The 18,644-nt window shown below is 44.0% G+C and overlaps 1 protein-coding gene across 4 annotated transcripts in view; it reads left to right on the forward strand.

The window, feature by feature from the left end:
• EFR3A (EFR3 homolog A) overlaps positions 1 to 18,644 on the forward strand; it is an 87,847-nt gene that overhangs the window by 13,639 nt on the left and 55,564 nt on the right. For all 4 annotated transcript variants that reach the window (XM_079984243.1, XM_079984244.1, XM_079984242.1 and 1 more), the window contains exons 2-6: positions 2,375 to 2,464; positions 7,254 to 7,330; positions 10,522 to 10,649; positions 12,703 to 12,853; positions 14,917 to 15,038. In XM_079984243.1, the coding sequence (XP_079840369.1) occupies positions 2,452 to 2,464; positions 7,254 to 7,330; positions 10,522 to 10,649; positions 12,703 to 12,853; positions 14,917 to 15,038 (491 nt within the window). In that variant the 5' untranslated portion in view covers positions 2,375 to 2,451. The remainder of the gene's footprint in view (positions 1 to 2,374; positions 2,465 to 7,253; positions 7,331 to 10,521; positions 10,650 to 12,702; positions 12,854 to 14,916; positions 15,039 to 18,644) is intronic.

An 18,644-nucleotide genomic window follows, 5' to 3' on the forward strand; every position in this document is an offset into this window, starting at 1 on the left:
GGGTTGTGTGCTCATCTCACTCTATAGGCCGGGAGCCGGCGCTGTCCGCAGACACTGATGGTCCTATATTGAAATGGTCTGGACCTACATTGGCTCCCAGTACATTTCCGAGTACAATTCAAAGTGTTGGTGCTGACCTTTAAAGCCCTAAATGGCCTTGGCCCAGTATACCTGAAGGAACATCTCCACCCCCATCATTCAGCCTGGACACAGGTCCAACGCCGAGGGCCTTCTGGTGGTTCCTCACTGCGAGAAGTGAACTACAGGGAACCAGGCAGAGGGCCATCAGATGTCAAGGAGATAAACAACTATCTGACTTGTAGAAGACATCTGAAGGCAGCCCTATTTAGGGAAGTTTTAAATGTTTGATGTTTTATTGTATTTTTAATATTTTGTTGGAAGCCACCCAGAGTGGCTGGGGAAAACCAGCCAGATGGGCGGGGTATAAATAATAATAATTATTATTATTATTATTATTATTATTATTATTATTATTATTATTACCACTTTAAAAATACGGGGTCTTGGCTTTGAAGATGGTTGTTTGAAAGACTTGCAGTGGACAGTTCCATTACACAAATTTGCATACAATCTGCATGCAATTACTCTGAGTTACAGGATGGGCCTCATACATGGTATGCATGGATTGGGACCTCTGCAAATTAACATGGTGAGTGACTGACCTCTAAGCAAAGGGAATCAATGGTTTTTTGTTTAGAAGGAAATGGATAGGAGATCTAAGGATCAGTGCAAAAGGATTTCCCCCACCTTGGGCTACCACTCTTAACACCAGCACTGGACAGATGACTGCCTAATTTTTCAGGACGTACCCTCGGTTTTCTCTCTTTGTTATTGGACTTTGGGCAGGGAATAAAAGTTCTCTAAGGCAAACCCCACCGTAGCTGCATCTGCAGAACCTTCTATGCCACAGAAACACACTTTCAAGTTGACAGAGAACTGGTCTGTATAAATAGGAAATGTCATGTCAGTTTCTAAGGCAATATGATTGCCTGATCTGTGTTGTTTTATTTTAGTGTGTGTGTGTGTGTGTGTTTAAACATTCTGAAAAGGTTGCTCTTTTCAACTGTCTGGCCTTCTAATTTAGCTTTAGTTCTAAAAGTCAAACTGATACCTTCTTAACCTGTGCATAATTGGTATTAAGAGCTAAGAATACTTTCTGTTGGCCTCTTTCTTTTGCACCTCTTCCATCCTCACTAACGTTAGCTGCTGATTGTTAATGATAATGGCTGGAGAAGAAAGAGCCTGCTTTTCAACTCTGATTTGGAAGAACTTGCAGTGAGCAAAACATTAATTCTGTGTATAATTAAGCAAACTTGTGACCTGAGTGGCTCTCCTGCTATACTGAGAGCTGTGCCAGATGTAGCAATCAGTGCTGTGAGTTTTCCAGGTTTATTTCCTGGAGGTTTTCTCCGTGCATATTGGAGTCGTTTGCACTGTAAACTTTTGGGTTTGCATCAGGAAATTTTCTGATGCCCTAGAAAAGAGTGGTCTCATTTAGCATGTTTGCTTCCCTTGTGTTTAGTATGCAAAGCTAAAATCTTTGAAACTCACAAGCTGGATTTGCAGTTGGCATCTATTCTTTGCTACTAATGGACTTATAAAAACGGGGGAGGGGAAATCCATGGAAAAATAAAGCACTGGAAATTTGATCATGGGGAATTTTCTGCCCCACGTATCTGGTGACAATAAGAGGGGAAGGGTAGACAAGGAGTTGAATTGACCTGTGCTTCCGTATCATGTCTAAATGCAAACTTTTGCACCTCCACTGGGGAGATGTGTGCATGCTTTGAGGAGCAAGAGTGCTATTGTTTCCCTATGTCATCTGGCTGGGACCAAAGGATACTGCTATCTATATACAGTGTGAAATTGGCGATCAATTCAGATTGACCCACATGACGAAACATGTTGATCTTTCATTGTGGCATTCCAGCTCATAATATTAAGTTCTTGAGATGGCGAAAGGAATTACGAATGCTCTCTCTAGCATATATACTGTGGTGAGGCAGAGGTGTGCTTTTCACTGCTAGCACTAGTGTTATGGAATGTATTCCCTCCTGAAATAAGAGCGGCCCCATCAGTATTGGCATCTCGACGGCTTTTGAAAATTTGCTTGTTTATATGAGGGATTTCCTGGATCTCTTGACTTGAGCCTCCTGTTTTAATAGCAGTGCTGTTTTAATGGGATTGCTTTATTGCATATTTTGGTTTCTGGATGTTTACATTTTGATGCTTGTGACACTTCCAGTTATGGAAAACAAATGCTGTAGTTGTGGATTCCAGGGTACAAAATAGACTTTCTTGAACTATCTTTCTCTTGAAACCCTTCTCCTTTCTTTTATTCATTTTTCCCCAGATAAGGCTTTCCATCCAGGTTTCACGCTGGTTTTCAATTAAGCTTCATGTGTAGCATTTGCAGCTGGTCTACACGTCATGGTTCGGAAAGGTGAGTGCATTGGGCGATTTATTCTGTGCACGTCTGGCTTATAGAACTGATATAGATAAGCTTGATGCATATGAATATTTGCATTTTGTCAGGTTGTCAGTGTATGAAAGGCTTTTTAGTTGAGTAAGCACCAGCTTCTTACCAATTAACTGATTAACTGACTGCCGGTGAATAATTTTGCATATTATCTTAATCTCAGTACAGGCACCAGTTTTTAGGCCTTTGAAGGAAGCGAAAATGTAACATGGAACCAAGAAAAGCTATGTTGTCTCCTTTCCTTTTTTCATATAGGGAAAGGCCATCGTTATTTCCTGTTACACTTTTCCAGTGCATTGGAATACCCTCAAGTTATAAATGTGCTGTTTATTTGCAGGCCAGACGATGAAAACTCAAGCTTGATTAAATTGCTTAAACCAGGGGTAGTCAACAGGTTGCACTCCAGATGTTGTTGTTTTTTGGAGTCCAACTTCCATGATCTCAGAACACAGGCTATACAAGCTGAGGGTGAACCAGAATTGTAGCCCAACAGCAACATTTGAAGGTCACTACATGGGCAAGCCCTGAATCAAAACACACAAGCCTGCCATTTTGTATATGCATTCTGCTGTGCCGAGGTGCCTATGTGGAGTTCAAAGGTTACACTGTTTATTACAGCATAATAAACAGTTAACAGCACAATCCTATGCAAGGTCCCATTTTGTATAATAGGACATATTCCCAGATGAGTGCATGCAGTCTTCAAATGTTTATTAACTTAGCCTTTTGACTTGAAAGAAGGGGGGAAAGCACTTCACACAACAGCAAGCAGGGTCAGAAGGTATCCTGTAAAGATGTAAATGTTCTTTGGGCACCATGATAATCATTCAGTATACAAAGCAGCCACAGACAGCCATGTAGGAGAAGTCTATCAATAATCCTGATGGCTGTTAAGTCTAACAACATTGCATAGGATAGGGACCTTGTGACTCTCCAAATGTTGTTGGATGCTGACTCTAATCAGCCTGAGCCAATGAGACCAGTAGCCAGGGATGATCCCTGCATTGCAGGGGGTTGGACTAGATGACCCTCGGTGTCCCTTCCAACTCTATGATTCTGTGATGGGTCTTGTTGTTCAGCAGCATCTGGAGGGACACATGGGGTCCTTATCCCTAGTGTAGGGTTAGGTGTGATGGCAGGTGTTCAGACCTTTTAAGCAAGGGATTCACTGGCAATTATTCAGGATTAGCAGCACTGTGTTTATCTGAGGGGCAAAGAAAACTAATTCAGTCTGAGGTGATAATAATAATAATAATTTATTTTTTTATACCCCACCCATCTGGCTGGGTTTCCCCAGCCACTCTGGGCGGCTTCCAACAAAATATTAAAATACAGTAAAGCATCAAACATTAAAAGCTTCCCTAAACAGGGCTGCCTTCAGATGTCTTCTAAAAGTCTGGTAGTTGTTGTTTTCCTTGACATGTGGTGGGAGGGCGTTCCACAGGGCGGGTGCCACTACTGAGAAGCCCCTCTGCCTGGTTCTCTGTAACTTGGCTTCTCACAGTGAGGGAACCGCCAGAAGGCCCTCGGCGCTGGACCTCAGTGTCTGGGCAGAACGATGGGGGTGGAGATGCTCCTTCAGGTATCTTGGGCCGAGGCCGTTTAGGGCTTTAAAGGTCATCACCAACACTTTGAATTGTGCTCGGAAACGTACTGGGAACCAATGTAGGTCTTTCAGGACTGGTGTTATGTGGTCTCGGTGGCCGCTCCCAATTACCAGTCTAGCTGCCGCATTCTGGATTAGTTGTAGTTTCTGGGTCACCTTCAAAGGTAGCCCCACATAAAGCGCATTGCAGTAGTCCATCTCATTCCTTTTGCCCTCGTGCCTCAGTGTCTTCCAAGTATCAACCAGAAGTGGTTCACTGGGTGGGGCAGAGGCATGTTCCCTGTAGGGGGGGTCGTTGTTGCATACCAGGAGAGAGGGGGCAATGCAGCGGGGCAGTCAGCGCAGTGCAAGCGCTTCTATCAAAGTCTTCTTCTACAGTGGTAAGGGACACGGGTGGCGCTGTGGGTTAAACCACAGAGCCTTGGGCTTGCCGATCAGAAGGTCGGTGGTTCGAATCCCCACGACAGGGTGAGCTCCCATTGCTTGGTCCCTGCTCCTGCCAACCTAGCAGTTCGAAAGCACGTCAAAGTGCAAGTAGATAAATAGGTACCACTCCAGCAGGAAGGTAAACGGCGTTTCCATGTGCTGCTCTGGTTCACCAGAAGCGGCTTAGTCATGCTGGCCACATGATCCGAATGCTGTATGCAGGCTCCCTCGGCCAATAAAGTGAGATGATCACGGCAACCCCAGAGTTGTCCGGGACTGGACCTAATGGTCAGGGGTCCCTTTACCTTTACCTTTACAGTGGTAAATCAAAGTGTTTCTTGCTTTCGTCCCTTTTGGTGGCATATTCCACTGGCGGTTTATTAGGTTTATAGAATACTGTTCAAAGCTGTGAGACAGATAGAAGTGGGTGTAAACATGGGCCTTTTGGAGCATTCCTCCTTTAGCCCCTGGCAAAGTTCAGCACAGAGATGCACAGCTTGCTTCTGTGGATGTTGCCTCCATTTGTACAAGTGGGAGAGAACATTTAAAGAAAAGGGAAACAGAACGACTAGAGAGATAATGGACGTATTACACCAAATTTGACATTTGTAGATGTGACCTGCACTCTCATTCCATTAACATACAGAGGTGAGCTTGAATGCCTGTTAAATACATCTTTCTCGAGCAGAGCTGCCGTTCGGTTGGGTAAAACTCCCAACGATGTTTGACATGTTATAAGCAATGCCGCTGGAGTATATTTAATAATAATTATATAATGACTGAAATGCTGGACCTGTGTTCCTGTTGTGTCATCTCCTTTTTCTTTCAGGAGAACAGAATTGAAATGTCTGTCAAAATATTCTTAGTCAAAATTTCTTGCTTGCTTGAAGGCAGTAAGATGACAGAGATTTCATTTCTGTGTCCTTTATTTGACCCCGTTCCATGTGTGTGCTGTGACTTTGGAGGGGGGGCAAGATACCACTGCGGCATTCTTTAATTATTATTTAAGAAGTGCTGCTTGAAACCTCTCCTACACTGACCTGTGCCAACTATGTGTGAAAGGGTGAAATGCAACCTTTTTTGCAAGTTAGGAAATTAGACTTCAGCCTCTCAGATCGCTAACTATGATCTCATTTAAAACTGTTGTCTTACCTTCCTTGCTTTAGATTTCTCTCTCTTTTTTTCTTTCAAAAAAAAAAAAAAAAAACCCAGGAGTCTTCACACTCCAAAGCAAAAGCTTGAATTTTCTTTCTAAATATACAAAACACTTCCAGTTCAGTGAGTCATTTGGTCATAGGGAAATGAGGTGCTAATTACCAAAACGATAAAAATAGGTGATTTTCTTTTTTAAATAACGAAAACCAAAAAAACACTACAGTAGTTAAGAAGAAAGCACTCAATCTGCTAAATCTATGCATTTTTACAAGTTAATGAAGCAGAACGAGTTTTTGCATGGAAAGATTCAGACATATATGGTAGTGATTGCTATGCTTCAGCTCTGGGGCATGACGAGATATTTCTAGTGGACGAACATTGCAACGGCCCTGTAATATTCTACTGCTTGAGCCAGTAAACTTGATATAACCTTGCTCAGAGCTCTGGCACTCTTTAATAGTTCCCTCGTGTATAGCTTATGAAATTTCATTGTTTCATTAACTGCCAGAGATGATCATTTCATTTCTTAGTGTGAATTCTTTTCATTATCAGCATAATCTAAGTCTGGCTTCTACTTTAAAATGAAAAGCACAGATTGCAGGTTGGGGGAGGCATCAGCCAGGATCAGGTGCTCTTCAGACATGTCAGTGGGATGCTTATCAGTGATTGGGGGAGCATTTAAGTGATCCAATCATGTGAGTGGGTGGAGATAAGGAATAAGGATGTGGATGGTATATACTGAATTCAGTTTTCACTGAAAGACACACCTAACTAATCTGCATTTTCTGAAACAACGCACCAGCTGAAATGCAGCCATTGTTCATAATATGCACTTCTCTGAATTTTTCAACACATTTCAAGTAATTTGTACAAAAATTCATATGTTGCGGTAAAGTGGTGCATTAAAAATGCACACATTAGTGAAAATGACATAGAAGCATTATGCTAGGGAAAATTGCTTTGCAAAAGTGCGTGCAAACATGCATACATGTATAAATGCTACAGAATTTTCAAGACGGCCTCCTCTTAAAAGTAAATACATTGCAAACTGATGCGGTCATGGGAAGAATTGAACTTAATAATGGAAAAATGAGAAAAAATGACAGTCATCCATTCCTCCTCAGGAGTAAAAGGTAAAGGGACCCCTGACCGTTAGGTCCAGTCGCGGACAACTCTGGGGTTGCGGTGCTCATCTCTCTTTACTGCCGAGGGAGCCAGTGTACAGCTTCCGGGTCATGTGGCCAGCATGACTAAGCCGCTTCTGGCGAACCAGAGCAGCACACGGAAACGCCATTTACCTTCCCGCTGGAGCAGTACCTATTTTGCACTTTGCACTACTTGCACTTTGACGTCCTTTCGAACTGTTAGGTTCAGGAGTAGGACCAAGAAAAAAGGCATCAGCCCTAAATAAATTTCATTTATTGTATCACTGAGCAATTTTTCAAATTATTATTTTGGAGGAGGCAGTATTTCATAACTGTTCAAAATCCTTATTGCTACATTCTGGTTCTTACAACTGCATTCCTCCTCATTGCTCACCTGTCTGCCTGGGCCATGTTTTTCCAGGAGTTTGCTGCTGCTGTACTGCTTTGCGCCCTCGCTACAAACGCCTGGTGGATAACATCTTCCCTGAAGACCCAAAAGTAAGTAAAGGAAACGTCAAGCCACGTGCCTCGATTTGTTCCTGTGCTCAGGACCTGCTTGTCGGTTTCCAGACAAGTGTCTGGTTGGCTACCACGAGAACAGGATGCTCGACTAGATGGGCCTGATCCAGCAGACTCTTCTTGCATGTGAAAGGTTCCAAGTTCAGTTCTGGGGAACTTCAGGCTATTGGTTTCCATCTGTCTCTAGAGACCATGGAGCGCAACTCCGGGAATGAAGTCAAACCACTGGAGAGTCACAGCGCCTGCTGTGGCAGCAGAAACCGGTAACTCGTAACTGCTGCCTCCCACATTAATTTTGCTGTGTTAGGAGTACCAAAGTGACTTCTCCAGGGCTGTATGGAGGTCTTGTGTTGATCAGATGACAAGACCCCTGTAGGAAAAACGAGGGTGACAGGAGGTTGGATGCAAGTGAGCTGTGCAGGAGCCAGCTAGCAAGCAAGCTCCAAAACAAGCTGCTGGCTAGCTCTGCAGAGGCTCCTTTTATTAGCAGAAGTCAACACTTGGAAACAGTAGTGAAACCACTTTTATATGCCTGTTGTCTTTGTCCATGGAGTTTTCTTGGCAGGGATACTGGAGTGGCTTGCCAGTTCCTGCTCCAGGTAGATCATGTTTGGTCAAAACTCTCCACTATGACCTGTCCATCTTCGGTGGCCCTGCACAGCATAGCTCATAGCTTCTCTGAGTTATTCAAGCCCCTTCGCCACGTCAAGGCAGTGATCAGCCCTGAGTGCTCACTGGAAGGAAAGATCCTGAAGCTGAGGCTCCAATACTTTGGCCACCTCATGAGAAGAGAAGACTCCCTGGAAAAGAGCCTGACGTTGGGAAAGATGGAGGGTGCACAAGGAGAAGGGGACGACAGAGGATGAGTTGGTTGGACAGTGTTCTCGAAGCTACCAGCTTGAGTTTGACCAAACTGCGGGAGGCAGTGGAAGACAGGAGTGCCTGGCGTGCTCTGGTCCATGGGGTCACGAAAAGACGGACACAACTAAACAACTAAACGACTAAACAACAACAAGTGAAACCACTCTGAACATGACGTATTTCCATCTAAGCACATTTCCAGCATTAGCAGATACACGCGTTAGGAGGTGTTTCCCTAAAATGTCCCCCGATACTTGATTACGTCTGCATCCCTGGTCATGCTCCAGCCAAGCCTTATGTCTAGCAACCAAATCTATGAGAGGGCAAACGGTCAGGGGAAAAACCCTGTTTTCTAGCCAAGAAGGCAAAAGATCAGGGAGTGTGGGCGCAATGCTCCTTGGCACATCGTTGCATGCCTGGTGTGAGGTTTGCCTCAGCACAAGTGGAGCGTCACCTCCACAACCCCCCCCCTCGGCCTTGTTGACGTGGTGCAAAGGAAAGCAGAGCAATACCCTTGGCACCAGCTTGGCTGCAGGAGATACCAGAAGAAGGCATACCAGACTTCATCCAACCCTCTCAGGGACTCCACACCAAATCTGTGTAGGGTTTGCTCCTTAGTCTTTTCTTCTCCCAAAGATGCCCCACCAAACAGCAGAGGACCAGAGTTTTCTTTCTCCTAGATGGGCCACCTTCCCAGGTTGACCAGCCCCATCTGCCCTTCACCTCACTGTACAGCACATGTAGAAACCACCTCCTTGACCATATGACCCACCCTTGATCTTCTCAGTCCACTGGAGCCTGTCTTCACATGCAGGGGAAATCCCTAACTCGCTGAGGGTTTGAAACCCATCGGCTACCCTCACCAGGGCACCCTCCAGGATTTCAAATGTGTTGCCTCTCCCAGTCCTACCTAGAGATATCGGGGAGTGAACCAGGGACCTTCTGCCTGCAAAAGGCAGATGCTCTACCACTGAGCTGTGGGAACCAGTTCCAAATAAGATGCAGCTATTCAGGTGTCCAGCTCTTCAAGCTATTATCCCTCTGAATTTAAATATTGCCTCCAGCTAATGGATCAGCAACATTCCAGTACATTTAGGTTTAGTCCTTTGGGATATTGTAATTCTAATTATTTTTTTCCTTGTCTTGCTAATAACTCATTCATTTTTTAAAATTAAGTGAAGTGTGCTGATAATTTGCATACCTTGCCTCTCCACAATTTAATTTTGCCCTGTGGGAATAATTTCAAGATTATTGTTGTTATTTTTTTAAATAAGTACTTTGACTTGAATTCTTAATTCTCTGTGAAAGAATTTGAAATGCTCTGCCAAACATAATTTGCAAAAAGAAAAGAAGCACTATTTATTTATATCCAAGTAGCTCAAGATGGTGCTCCCTTGTCCTTCCCATCCCCAGCTTTTCCTCACAACAACCCTGTGAGGTAGCATAAGTGGAAAGATGGTAACTGGCCCAAGGTCAGCCAGTGGGGTTGAGATGTGCAATCTGAAACTCGCTCTACTCACTCCTGACACTCTGGCCATGTTGCCACAGCTGGTCCTCTAGTAGATGTTTGGTGGAGGGGTGAGAGCCAAAATTTAGCACCCAGAATTCCTGCTTCTCTCCCCTTCCTATAATGTTCTAGAAAACAGGCCTTCAGTGGCCAGTGTCTACACCAGTGCTTCCCAAACTTGGGTCTCCAGCCTTTTTTTGGACTACAACTCCCATCATTCCTAGCTAGCAGAACCAGTAGTCATGGATGATGGGAATTGTAGTCTAAAAACAGCCAGAGATCCAAGTTTTGGAAACACTGGTCTACATTATTGACTCATTTATTTTATGATATTCATATCCTTACTTTCTTCCATCATGCGACCTAAGATGGCATGTACAGTCATAACTTGGATCCCAAATGCCTTGTGAATTGAACATTTTGGCTCCCGAACCCCATAAACCTGGAAATGAGTGTTCCTGTTTGCAAACGTTCTTTGGAACCCGAACGTCCTGCAGCCAATCGGAAGCCGCGCCTTGGTTTCCAAACGTTTTAGAAGTCGAACGGACTTCCGGAACGGATCCGGTTCGACTTCCGAGCTACCACTGTACATTATTCCCAGACCACCCATCCAAACACTCACCAGACCTGGACCTGCTTAGCTTCAACAAGGAGGTGGCCTTGTATGCCTTTGGTCCATTCCTCAGGACACTATCTTCACCACGTCAATATCTGGCCATAGTATCCAAAGTGCAAATCATAAGTGATTTCTGTCACTGAGGAAAATAGAAAAACATTGACTGGTGATTCTTCTTATGATTAGGATGGGCTTGTCAAAGCTGATATGGAGAAGCTGACTTTTTACGCCGTTTCTGCACCTGAGAAGCTCGATCGAATTGGTGCTTACTTAGCAGAGCGACTGAGCCGGGATGTTGTCAGACACCGTTACGGGTAAGCTTCTTACTCGTTAATGCTGATGTTATCTTCCCACCAGTGATTCTTTCAACTTCCCCCCATAATCTGGGCTAGAACCACGGATGTTAGATGGTGGAGAGGGTGTCTGTGACTCAGGTTGAGCGGCAGTTAAAACCAGTGGGAACTTTTTGCAGGAACTAGCTGTTATCAAGGGACACGGGTGGCGCTGTGGGTTAATCCACAGAGCCTAGGACTTGCCAATCAGAAGGTCGGTGGTTCGAATCCCCGCGATGGGGTGAGCTCCCATTGCTCGGTCCCTGCTCTTGCCAACCTAGCAGTTCGAAAGCACGTCAAAGTGCAAGTAGATAAATAGGTACCGCTCCGGCGGGAAGGTAAACGGCATTTCCGTGCACTGCTCTGGTTCACCAGAAGCAGCTTAGTCATGCTGGCCACATGACCTGGAAGATGTACGCCGGCTCCCTCGGCCAATAAAGCGAGATGAGTGCCGCAACCCTAGAGTCGGTCACGACTGGACCTAATGGTCAGGGGCCCCTTTACCTTTATCTTTAACCTGATATCAGAAGCCTGTCCTCGGAGGAACAAAAGCTTTGTAGGGCTAGAAGTTTTCATTTTCCTTTGTCTTACGCCAAACCTACACATTGGGTGTCCAGCTGTCGTTTCAGCATGGCAACACTCATTACGATCCACTTGACACAGTGATCACGCATCTAAGAATCTGAACTGGGCAGCGTTCAAAGCGTGGATGCGGTCAGGGAGAAAATGAGATGGTTTCATTTCACATTAGGCCAGGCTTGAAATTAGCCTGCGTTCCATTCACCATCTTTATAACTGTTCAGCAATGTGCTTCCGAGCTTGAATGATTGCATTCACATTTAGATGTAATTGCGAGCCATTATCAGTTGTTGCTGTGAAAAGGACAGTGTTTTATATAAGTGACCTCAAGAACATATTACTCCTGAAGTGAGGTGAAGTTGAGTTAGGTGACATCCCACCTTGTTTGCAATAGGTCTGGACCCGTCCTGCTTCTTATGGGCCTGATTCCGTCTTCTAGCCTTGCCCAGGATAAAGCTATTTGTGGAGCTGGGAGTGGCAGAGGGTTCCTCTTTCTTCCAAGGCCGAAGCCCAACAGAGGCTTTGCCAGCCTCTCCTCTTTCCACAAACAGCTCTGGTCCCGGTCAAAGGATTTTTCAAAATGTGGGTGTAGCCCTACACAGCGTAGTATCCTGTGTACATCCATTGAAAAGAATTCTAAAAAGAAGGCTGGTGCTGTGGGTTAAACCACAGAGCCTAGGACTCTCAAGCCTAGGAATCAGAAGGTTGGCGGTTCGAATCCCCACGACGGGGTGAGCTGCCGTTGCTTGGTCCCTGCTCCTGCCAACCAACCTAGCAGTTTGAAAGCTTATCAAAGTGCAAGTAGATAAATAGGTACTGCTCCGGCGGGGAGGTAAACAGCGTTTCCGTGCACTGCTCTGGTTCACCAGAAGCGGCTTAGTCATGCTGGCCACATGACCCAGAAGCTGTATGCCAGCTCCCTCGGGCAATAAAGCGAGATGAGCGCCGCAACCCCAGAGTCGTCCGCGACTGGACCTAATGGTCAGGGGTTCCCTTTACCTCCTATATACCTTAAAGTTACAAAGTTATTCCGATGAACCGGTTAAATAGAAACTGTTGCAGGAGAGTAAGAGCCAAAGGCAGCATGGCTCCCAGCAGAGCCAACAGATTGGGCCTGGTGGAATGGCATACAATTGGACTGGAAGGCTGGCTTTGTTGAAAGACCCAGCCTCTCTTAGGAGGGGGGCAAAAAGGTTTGAAATACTGCTTTATAAGCTATTCCAAACCAGGTTTCCTCCTCCCTCTTTCTCTGGAGCTTAAAACACAGATACAGCAGCCATCAAGAACGAGGGTGCTAGGAATGTAACTAAGCCTAGCGTGGAAGGAGGCTCCATGGAATGCAGCAGGGCTTCCTTTCAAATAAATATGCATAAGAACAGACAAATATAGCTTATTTGGTTTCCTGAGTGCATTTGCTGCCTGACACCTGTGGATCTTTGCTTGCCTGTTCTCTCAGATACGTTTTAATCGCCATGGAAGCCCTGGACCAGCTTCTGATGGCCTGCCGCTCACAGAGCATCAAACCATTTGTCGAGAGCTTCCTTCATATGGTAGCTAAGCTGCTGGAGTCTGGAGAGCCAAAGCTGCAAGTTCTGGGGACCAATTCAGTGAGTAAACCGAAGTTCAGCTGAGCAGGGACCGAAGGAGCAGCGTAAACACTTTCAGTTCCTCTTTTGATGGCTGTAACGAAAGGGGGAAGCATCCTTAAGTTTTGATATCCCTTAGCAGGCAGGCAGAGATGACTAAGGATGATGGAGAACTCCAATGGAGTTCACATTTAAAAGTGAACTTACCTAATTTCAAAACAGTACACGAACAGTACACCCAGCCCTTCTCTGAAATTTGCACTTCTCTGAATTTTGCAGCACTTAAGTTATGTGTGCAAAAATACATATATACGGGTAAAGTACGTTTCCGAGCACAATTCAAAGTGTTGGTGCTGGCCTTTAAAGCCCTAAACGGCCTCGGCCCAGTATATCTGAAGGATCGTCTCCACTCCCATTGTTCTGCCCAGACACTGAGGTCCAGTGCCGAGGGCCTTCTGGCGGTTCCCTCACTGCGAGAAGCAAAGCTACAGGGAACCAGGCAGAGTGCCTTTTCGGTGGTGGTGCCCGCCCTGTGGAACGTCCTCCCATCTATCTGAATTTTAGAAGACATCTGAAGGCAGCCCTGTTCAGGGAAGTTTTTAATGTGTGACATTTTGATGTATTTTTAATCTTTGTTGGAAGCTGCCCCGAGTGGCTGGGAAACCCAGCCAGATGGGCGGGGTACAAATAATAAATTATTATTATAAAGTGTGCATATAAATGAATATATTGCTGAAGATAACATACGTATTAAAGGAAATTACTTTGTATATCAGGCAAAATTTCACACAAATATGTGTACATTAGGAGAATATAAGATGAGCCAGTGGCCCATCTATTCCAGCATCCTGTTCTCACACTGGTCCCCCAGATCCCTGTGGGAAATTTGTGGAAGCAGAGCATAGCCATCATAACTCCATGAATTTGCCCAATCATCTTTTAAAGCCATCCGAATTGGTGGCTTTCCCTAGGTCTTGTGGGAGGGAGTTCCACAGTTCAACTATGAACAAATAATTTCTTTTATCTGTCTTTAATCCTCCAACATTCATCTTTATTGGATGGCCACACAATCTAGTGTTTTGAGAGAGGGAGAAGAACTTTTTCTCTCTCTAATTATGCCCTACATAATTTTATACATCACTGTCATGTCACCTCTTGCTCTTGTTTTCTCTAAACTTTAAAAAGTCCTTAGTGCTGCAGCCTTATCTTACAGGGGAGTTGCTCTATCTCCTTAATAATTTTGGCTGCCTTTTTTCTGAGAAATTAGCACTGAAAGGCTGGTGAATTTCCATGAGAACTGAACTTTAGGCTGAAAAAAATGAGTACCTGAGAGAAGCCAAATTTGCCAATCCCTATTTCAGGTGAACTTTTGTTCATTGAAGAACATTGAAGAAATGTCTGTCCCTCAAATATGTTGGATATAATACGTGCATTAAACACATCATAGTACCTCCCTAACTCTAGCAAATGTTGAAAATGGATGTATTTTGAGTTTCATTCTCCTCAGGTGATATGATGTAGTTCTAAAATCTGTGCAAGCCTTTTCCATAGCAACACAAAAGATTCTACAGTCATAAGGAGGAAAGAGCTATTCTGAGATATCATAAATTATTTTCAATTTCTAACTTTTCAGGTGAATCAGGTTTCAAATTGGCCTCGTGCCTTGGCTACAGCAGAAGGTACATTCACTGGAAATAAAGTAAACTTGATATTTCTAAGAATGTGCGCAGAGATAATTTGCTCCCTGAAAGTAGAACCTTGCCTGGATATTTATGGAAAGGCTGAATTTAACGTGGTGACTTTCAAAGCGAAGTTTTCACGTCTGAACTTCAAGATTTTAGGGGGCTGGTAAAACAAAGTTCACACAGATCTGGCTGCCCTGTGCCTGTAGCAAAGTTAAGAAAAACAAGTTTGTTAGCTGCCTCTGATTAAGTGCACATCCAAGTTGATCTTGGTCTTTCAGTGTAACACCACAAGGGACGTACTCTTTAAGCCAGGAAAGTAGGCAATAGACTGTTATCTCTTTCAAGTATTACCTCTGACCATAATCCAATCTTGTATTCTCTTCCTTCTGATTTCCCTAGTTTGTTAAATTTGCAAACATTGAGGAAGATACTCCTTCATACCACAGGCGCTATGACTTCTTTGTTTCCCAGTTCAGTGCCATGTGTCATTCTTACCACGAGGATCCGGAAGTACAAAATGAGTAAGTAACCAGATATGCATACAGGGCCAGATTTAGGTTGGATGAGGCCCTAAGCTACTGAAGGGAATGGGGCCCTTTATATATCCAGCTGCCCTTTGTCAACAACAAATTGTCGCTGTTTTTGTGTGTGTTGAATATATGCTATATGGTGATTTATGGACATAATAGGTATCTCAAGCCATTTGCCCATGTTGCCATGCAACCAGTCCATGCAGAATGTAGGCACCATATATATAGAAATGAGCAAACCAGTGATATTTTAGGGAGCAGGCTAGCAGGCGGGGCCCATTACTTACATCACAGGAACCTACACAACACAAAACACTGTTGCTGTATGTAGGTTTTGTTTTATTAGTTTTTTATCTTATCTTTTGGAAATGTACATCCAGGTTTTTTTTTCCTTTACATTTTTTTGGCGGGCCCCCAAGAGAGTGGCTCCTAAGCTATATTGGGCCAGTGTGGTGTAGTGGTTAAGAGCGATAGACTCGTAATCTGGTGAACCAAGTTCGCGTCTCCGCTCCTCCACATGCAGCTGCTGGGTGACCTTGGGCCAGTCACACTTCTTTGAAGTCTCTCAGCCCCACACACCTCACAGAGTGTTTGTTGTGGGGGAGGAAGGGAAAGGAGGATGTTAGCCGCTTTGAGACTCCTTAGGATAGTGATAAAGCAGGATATTGAATCCAAACTCCTCCTCCTCCTCCTATAGCTTGTTTACCTTATACGTAAATCTGGCACTCTGCATATTTGCTTCAAGTCCTCTTCCTTGGGCCAGTTCTGGCATCCTGGCTTGTTCACTTCTTCCCACTCACAGGGAGGTCTAAAATGAGCATCTATTTGCAGGATTGTAAACAGCTTTGCAGCCCAAAGCTAATAAAATGGTGTGCAATGAGATACAACCGATTACTGACTCAGTAAACGAAAAGCAATAAATTCGTTGCTGCGATGGTACAATTAATACTCCATAAGATGATTGGGCTACATACCAGGGAAAAAAACCTTCTCAAAGAAGCTGCCTAAATATTAGGATGCTAAATTCCTGCCTAATTTCAGCTGGTAACTAATTCAAGAGGGCAAGAACTGCAACATAAAAAGGCCAATTTTCTGGTAATATTCAGCCGTCCTCTGGTGTACACAATGACTCTTGTCAATGCCCCATCTGAGGAGCAGAGTTTCTGGGCAGGGAATTTAAGGCGGTCCCTTAAATTCTCAGATATTTTTCATTGAAGCTCTAGACTTGCCAGGAGTATGTTTCTTAACTGAGATTGTATCCTTGTCAAAACAGCTGGCTGACTGTTGTACTCGCTTCTCCTTAGAGGAGAGGAGTCAGAAGCTAAATTGCCTTGAAAATTTCCGTGAACTGCTTTCATTTGAAGCCTCTACTCGAGATCAACTGAGGGCTTGTCAGAGGAGAAGGGGGGAGCCCAGGTTTTTCTGCTCCTTCCCCACAGGAAATGAGTCACCAGCCTGCCCCGCAATGTCCCTTGTTGTCAGTCTGATTCACATGACCTCAGTTCATCCCTAAATGTTTTTCATGTTGCAGTCAAAGTTAGCATTGCCCTGACAGAGCAGATGCTGTCCAAAATGGCCGCCTGATAGCCTGGTTCCCCCCACTTTTGCCTCTCTAGTGCAATGTATGTCATGATTATTACTTTTTTGTGGCACCAGAATATATATATATATATATATATTGTGAAGTTGTGGCTCTCTGTCCGTGTTCAAAATGGTTGCCCCATAGTCTGAAATGATACTATCCACTCTTCCGTAGCCACCTCAGCATTCTCACCATTTAATTCTGCAGTGTGCATATTCCAGGCTGTCAAGATTACATAGGAGGAGGGGGAAATCTCAAACCTATGTTTTGCTACCATTGCACCCGCCTTAAATGGGTCTTTATCACCAAGCTGAGACACCTTTTTACAGACCCTTGCCAGTGTCCCTATTTTCCAGGGACAGTCCTGTATTTACAGAAGCTGTCCCGGTTTCTGATTTGATCCCAGAATATCCCACTTTTCCTTGGGACGTCCCTGTTTTCATCAGAGAAATGTTGGAGGGTATAGAGTTATGTGAGCCCCGAGCCAAGGAGATAAGTAACTATACAACCTTTAGAAGACATGTGAAGGCAGTCCTGTATAGAGAAGCTTTTTAATCATGGGTAGGGAAACTAAGGCCCGGGGGCTGGATCCGGCCCAATCGCCTTCTAAATCTGGTCCGCGGACGGTCCAGGAATCAGCGTGTTTTTACATGAGGAGAATGTGCCTTTTTATTTAAAATGCACCTCTGGGTTATTTGTGGAGCATAGGAATTTGTTCATTTTTTTTCTTTCAAAATATAGTCTGGCCCCCCACAAGGTCTGAGGGACAGTGGACCGGCCCCCTGCTGAAAAAGTTTGCTGACCCCTGTTTTTAATCTTTAATGTTTTGTTATGTTTTTATATGATGGAAGTTGCCCAGAGTGGCCGGGGCAACCCAATCAGATGGGCAGCATATTATTATTATTATTATTATTATTATTATTATTATTATTGAATAGGATGTACCCATTTTCATGGGAGAAATGTTGGAGGATATGTTTTTATCACAAATAGTTTGTTTCTTGAAGGAAGCAATCTATGTAAGCATATTGCATTCTGCCTCGGTCCTGTTTCCGATCTCGCGTTCGAGATGGCTGGAGCTGCAGCACAGATTATTCCAGAAAGTTCTGACAGATTTTCAGGTGCTCCCCACCCTTCTGTCAGCTGCAGGGGCCTAGGCGTCCTCACTCAATTCGTTTCTGATTCAAATAGTCTCCAGTGTCAGCCTTCCATCCAAAACACTGTTTCTATTCATAAACATTCATCTTACGGCAATCTCTTTTCCTAAAATAAACTGCTGTGGGTCATGTGTCGGCGTTTTTAATCTCCGGAGCTAGAATTCTGAATGTAGCTTTGGAAAGCAGACGTTGTTAAGGGTACATGCAGTTATAAAATACCTCAAACAGCAGTGTACGGACTTACCGCTGAGGAAATTCGCAAATGAATAAAGTAAGATGGATTATGTATGTTTCACCCTGCAGTTTGCTCACGTCCTTCTAATGACTTGCGCGCAAATAATTTTTGCATCTCAATTTTAAGATAATGTATCATATGAAACCTCAAACAACAGAGAGTCTTATGGCGCCTTTAGAGATCAAGGCTTGCAGCCAGCTAAGTCCTACACAGAGTAGAACCATCGATATTAAAGAAATTCTTCCTGTTCATTAATTTTAGTCTATCTATGAGGCTACGGTGTTAACAAATGAATGGGACTCTAGTCTTTAAAATGCCACAATATTCTTTGCTGCTTTTGCTGCAGTGGGAAATGTGCTCAGCTAGAAGGACTATTTTGGATTTATTTGAATGGATGATTTACCATCCTATTTATTTTATATTTTAAATGTATATCTGTGAAATGGATCTTGCAAAAAAAAAAAGGCAAAATTAAGTAGCTGTGCACAAATGTTAGAAGAGAAAACTGAAATATGGTTTGTGTGCCTGTACAATGAAGTTGTTCCTCTGGTCTTTAGCTCCCTCTAGTGAAAATATGGGTGGTTTTTTTTTTTTTTTTTGCACAAAAGAAAGGTAAGAAGGAT

The sequence above is a fragment of the Podarcis cretensis genome, assembly GCF_951804945.1.
Source record: "Podarcis cretensis genome assembly, chromosome: 7".
NCBI classification, from domain to species: Eukaryota; Metazoa; Chordata; class Lepidosauria; order Squamata; family Lacertidae; genus Podarcis; species Podarcis cretensis.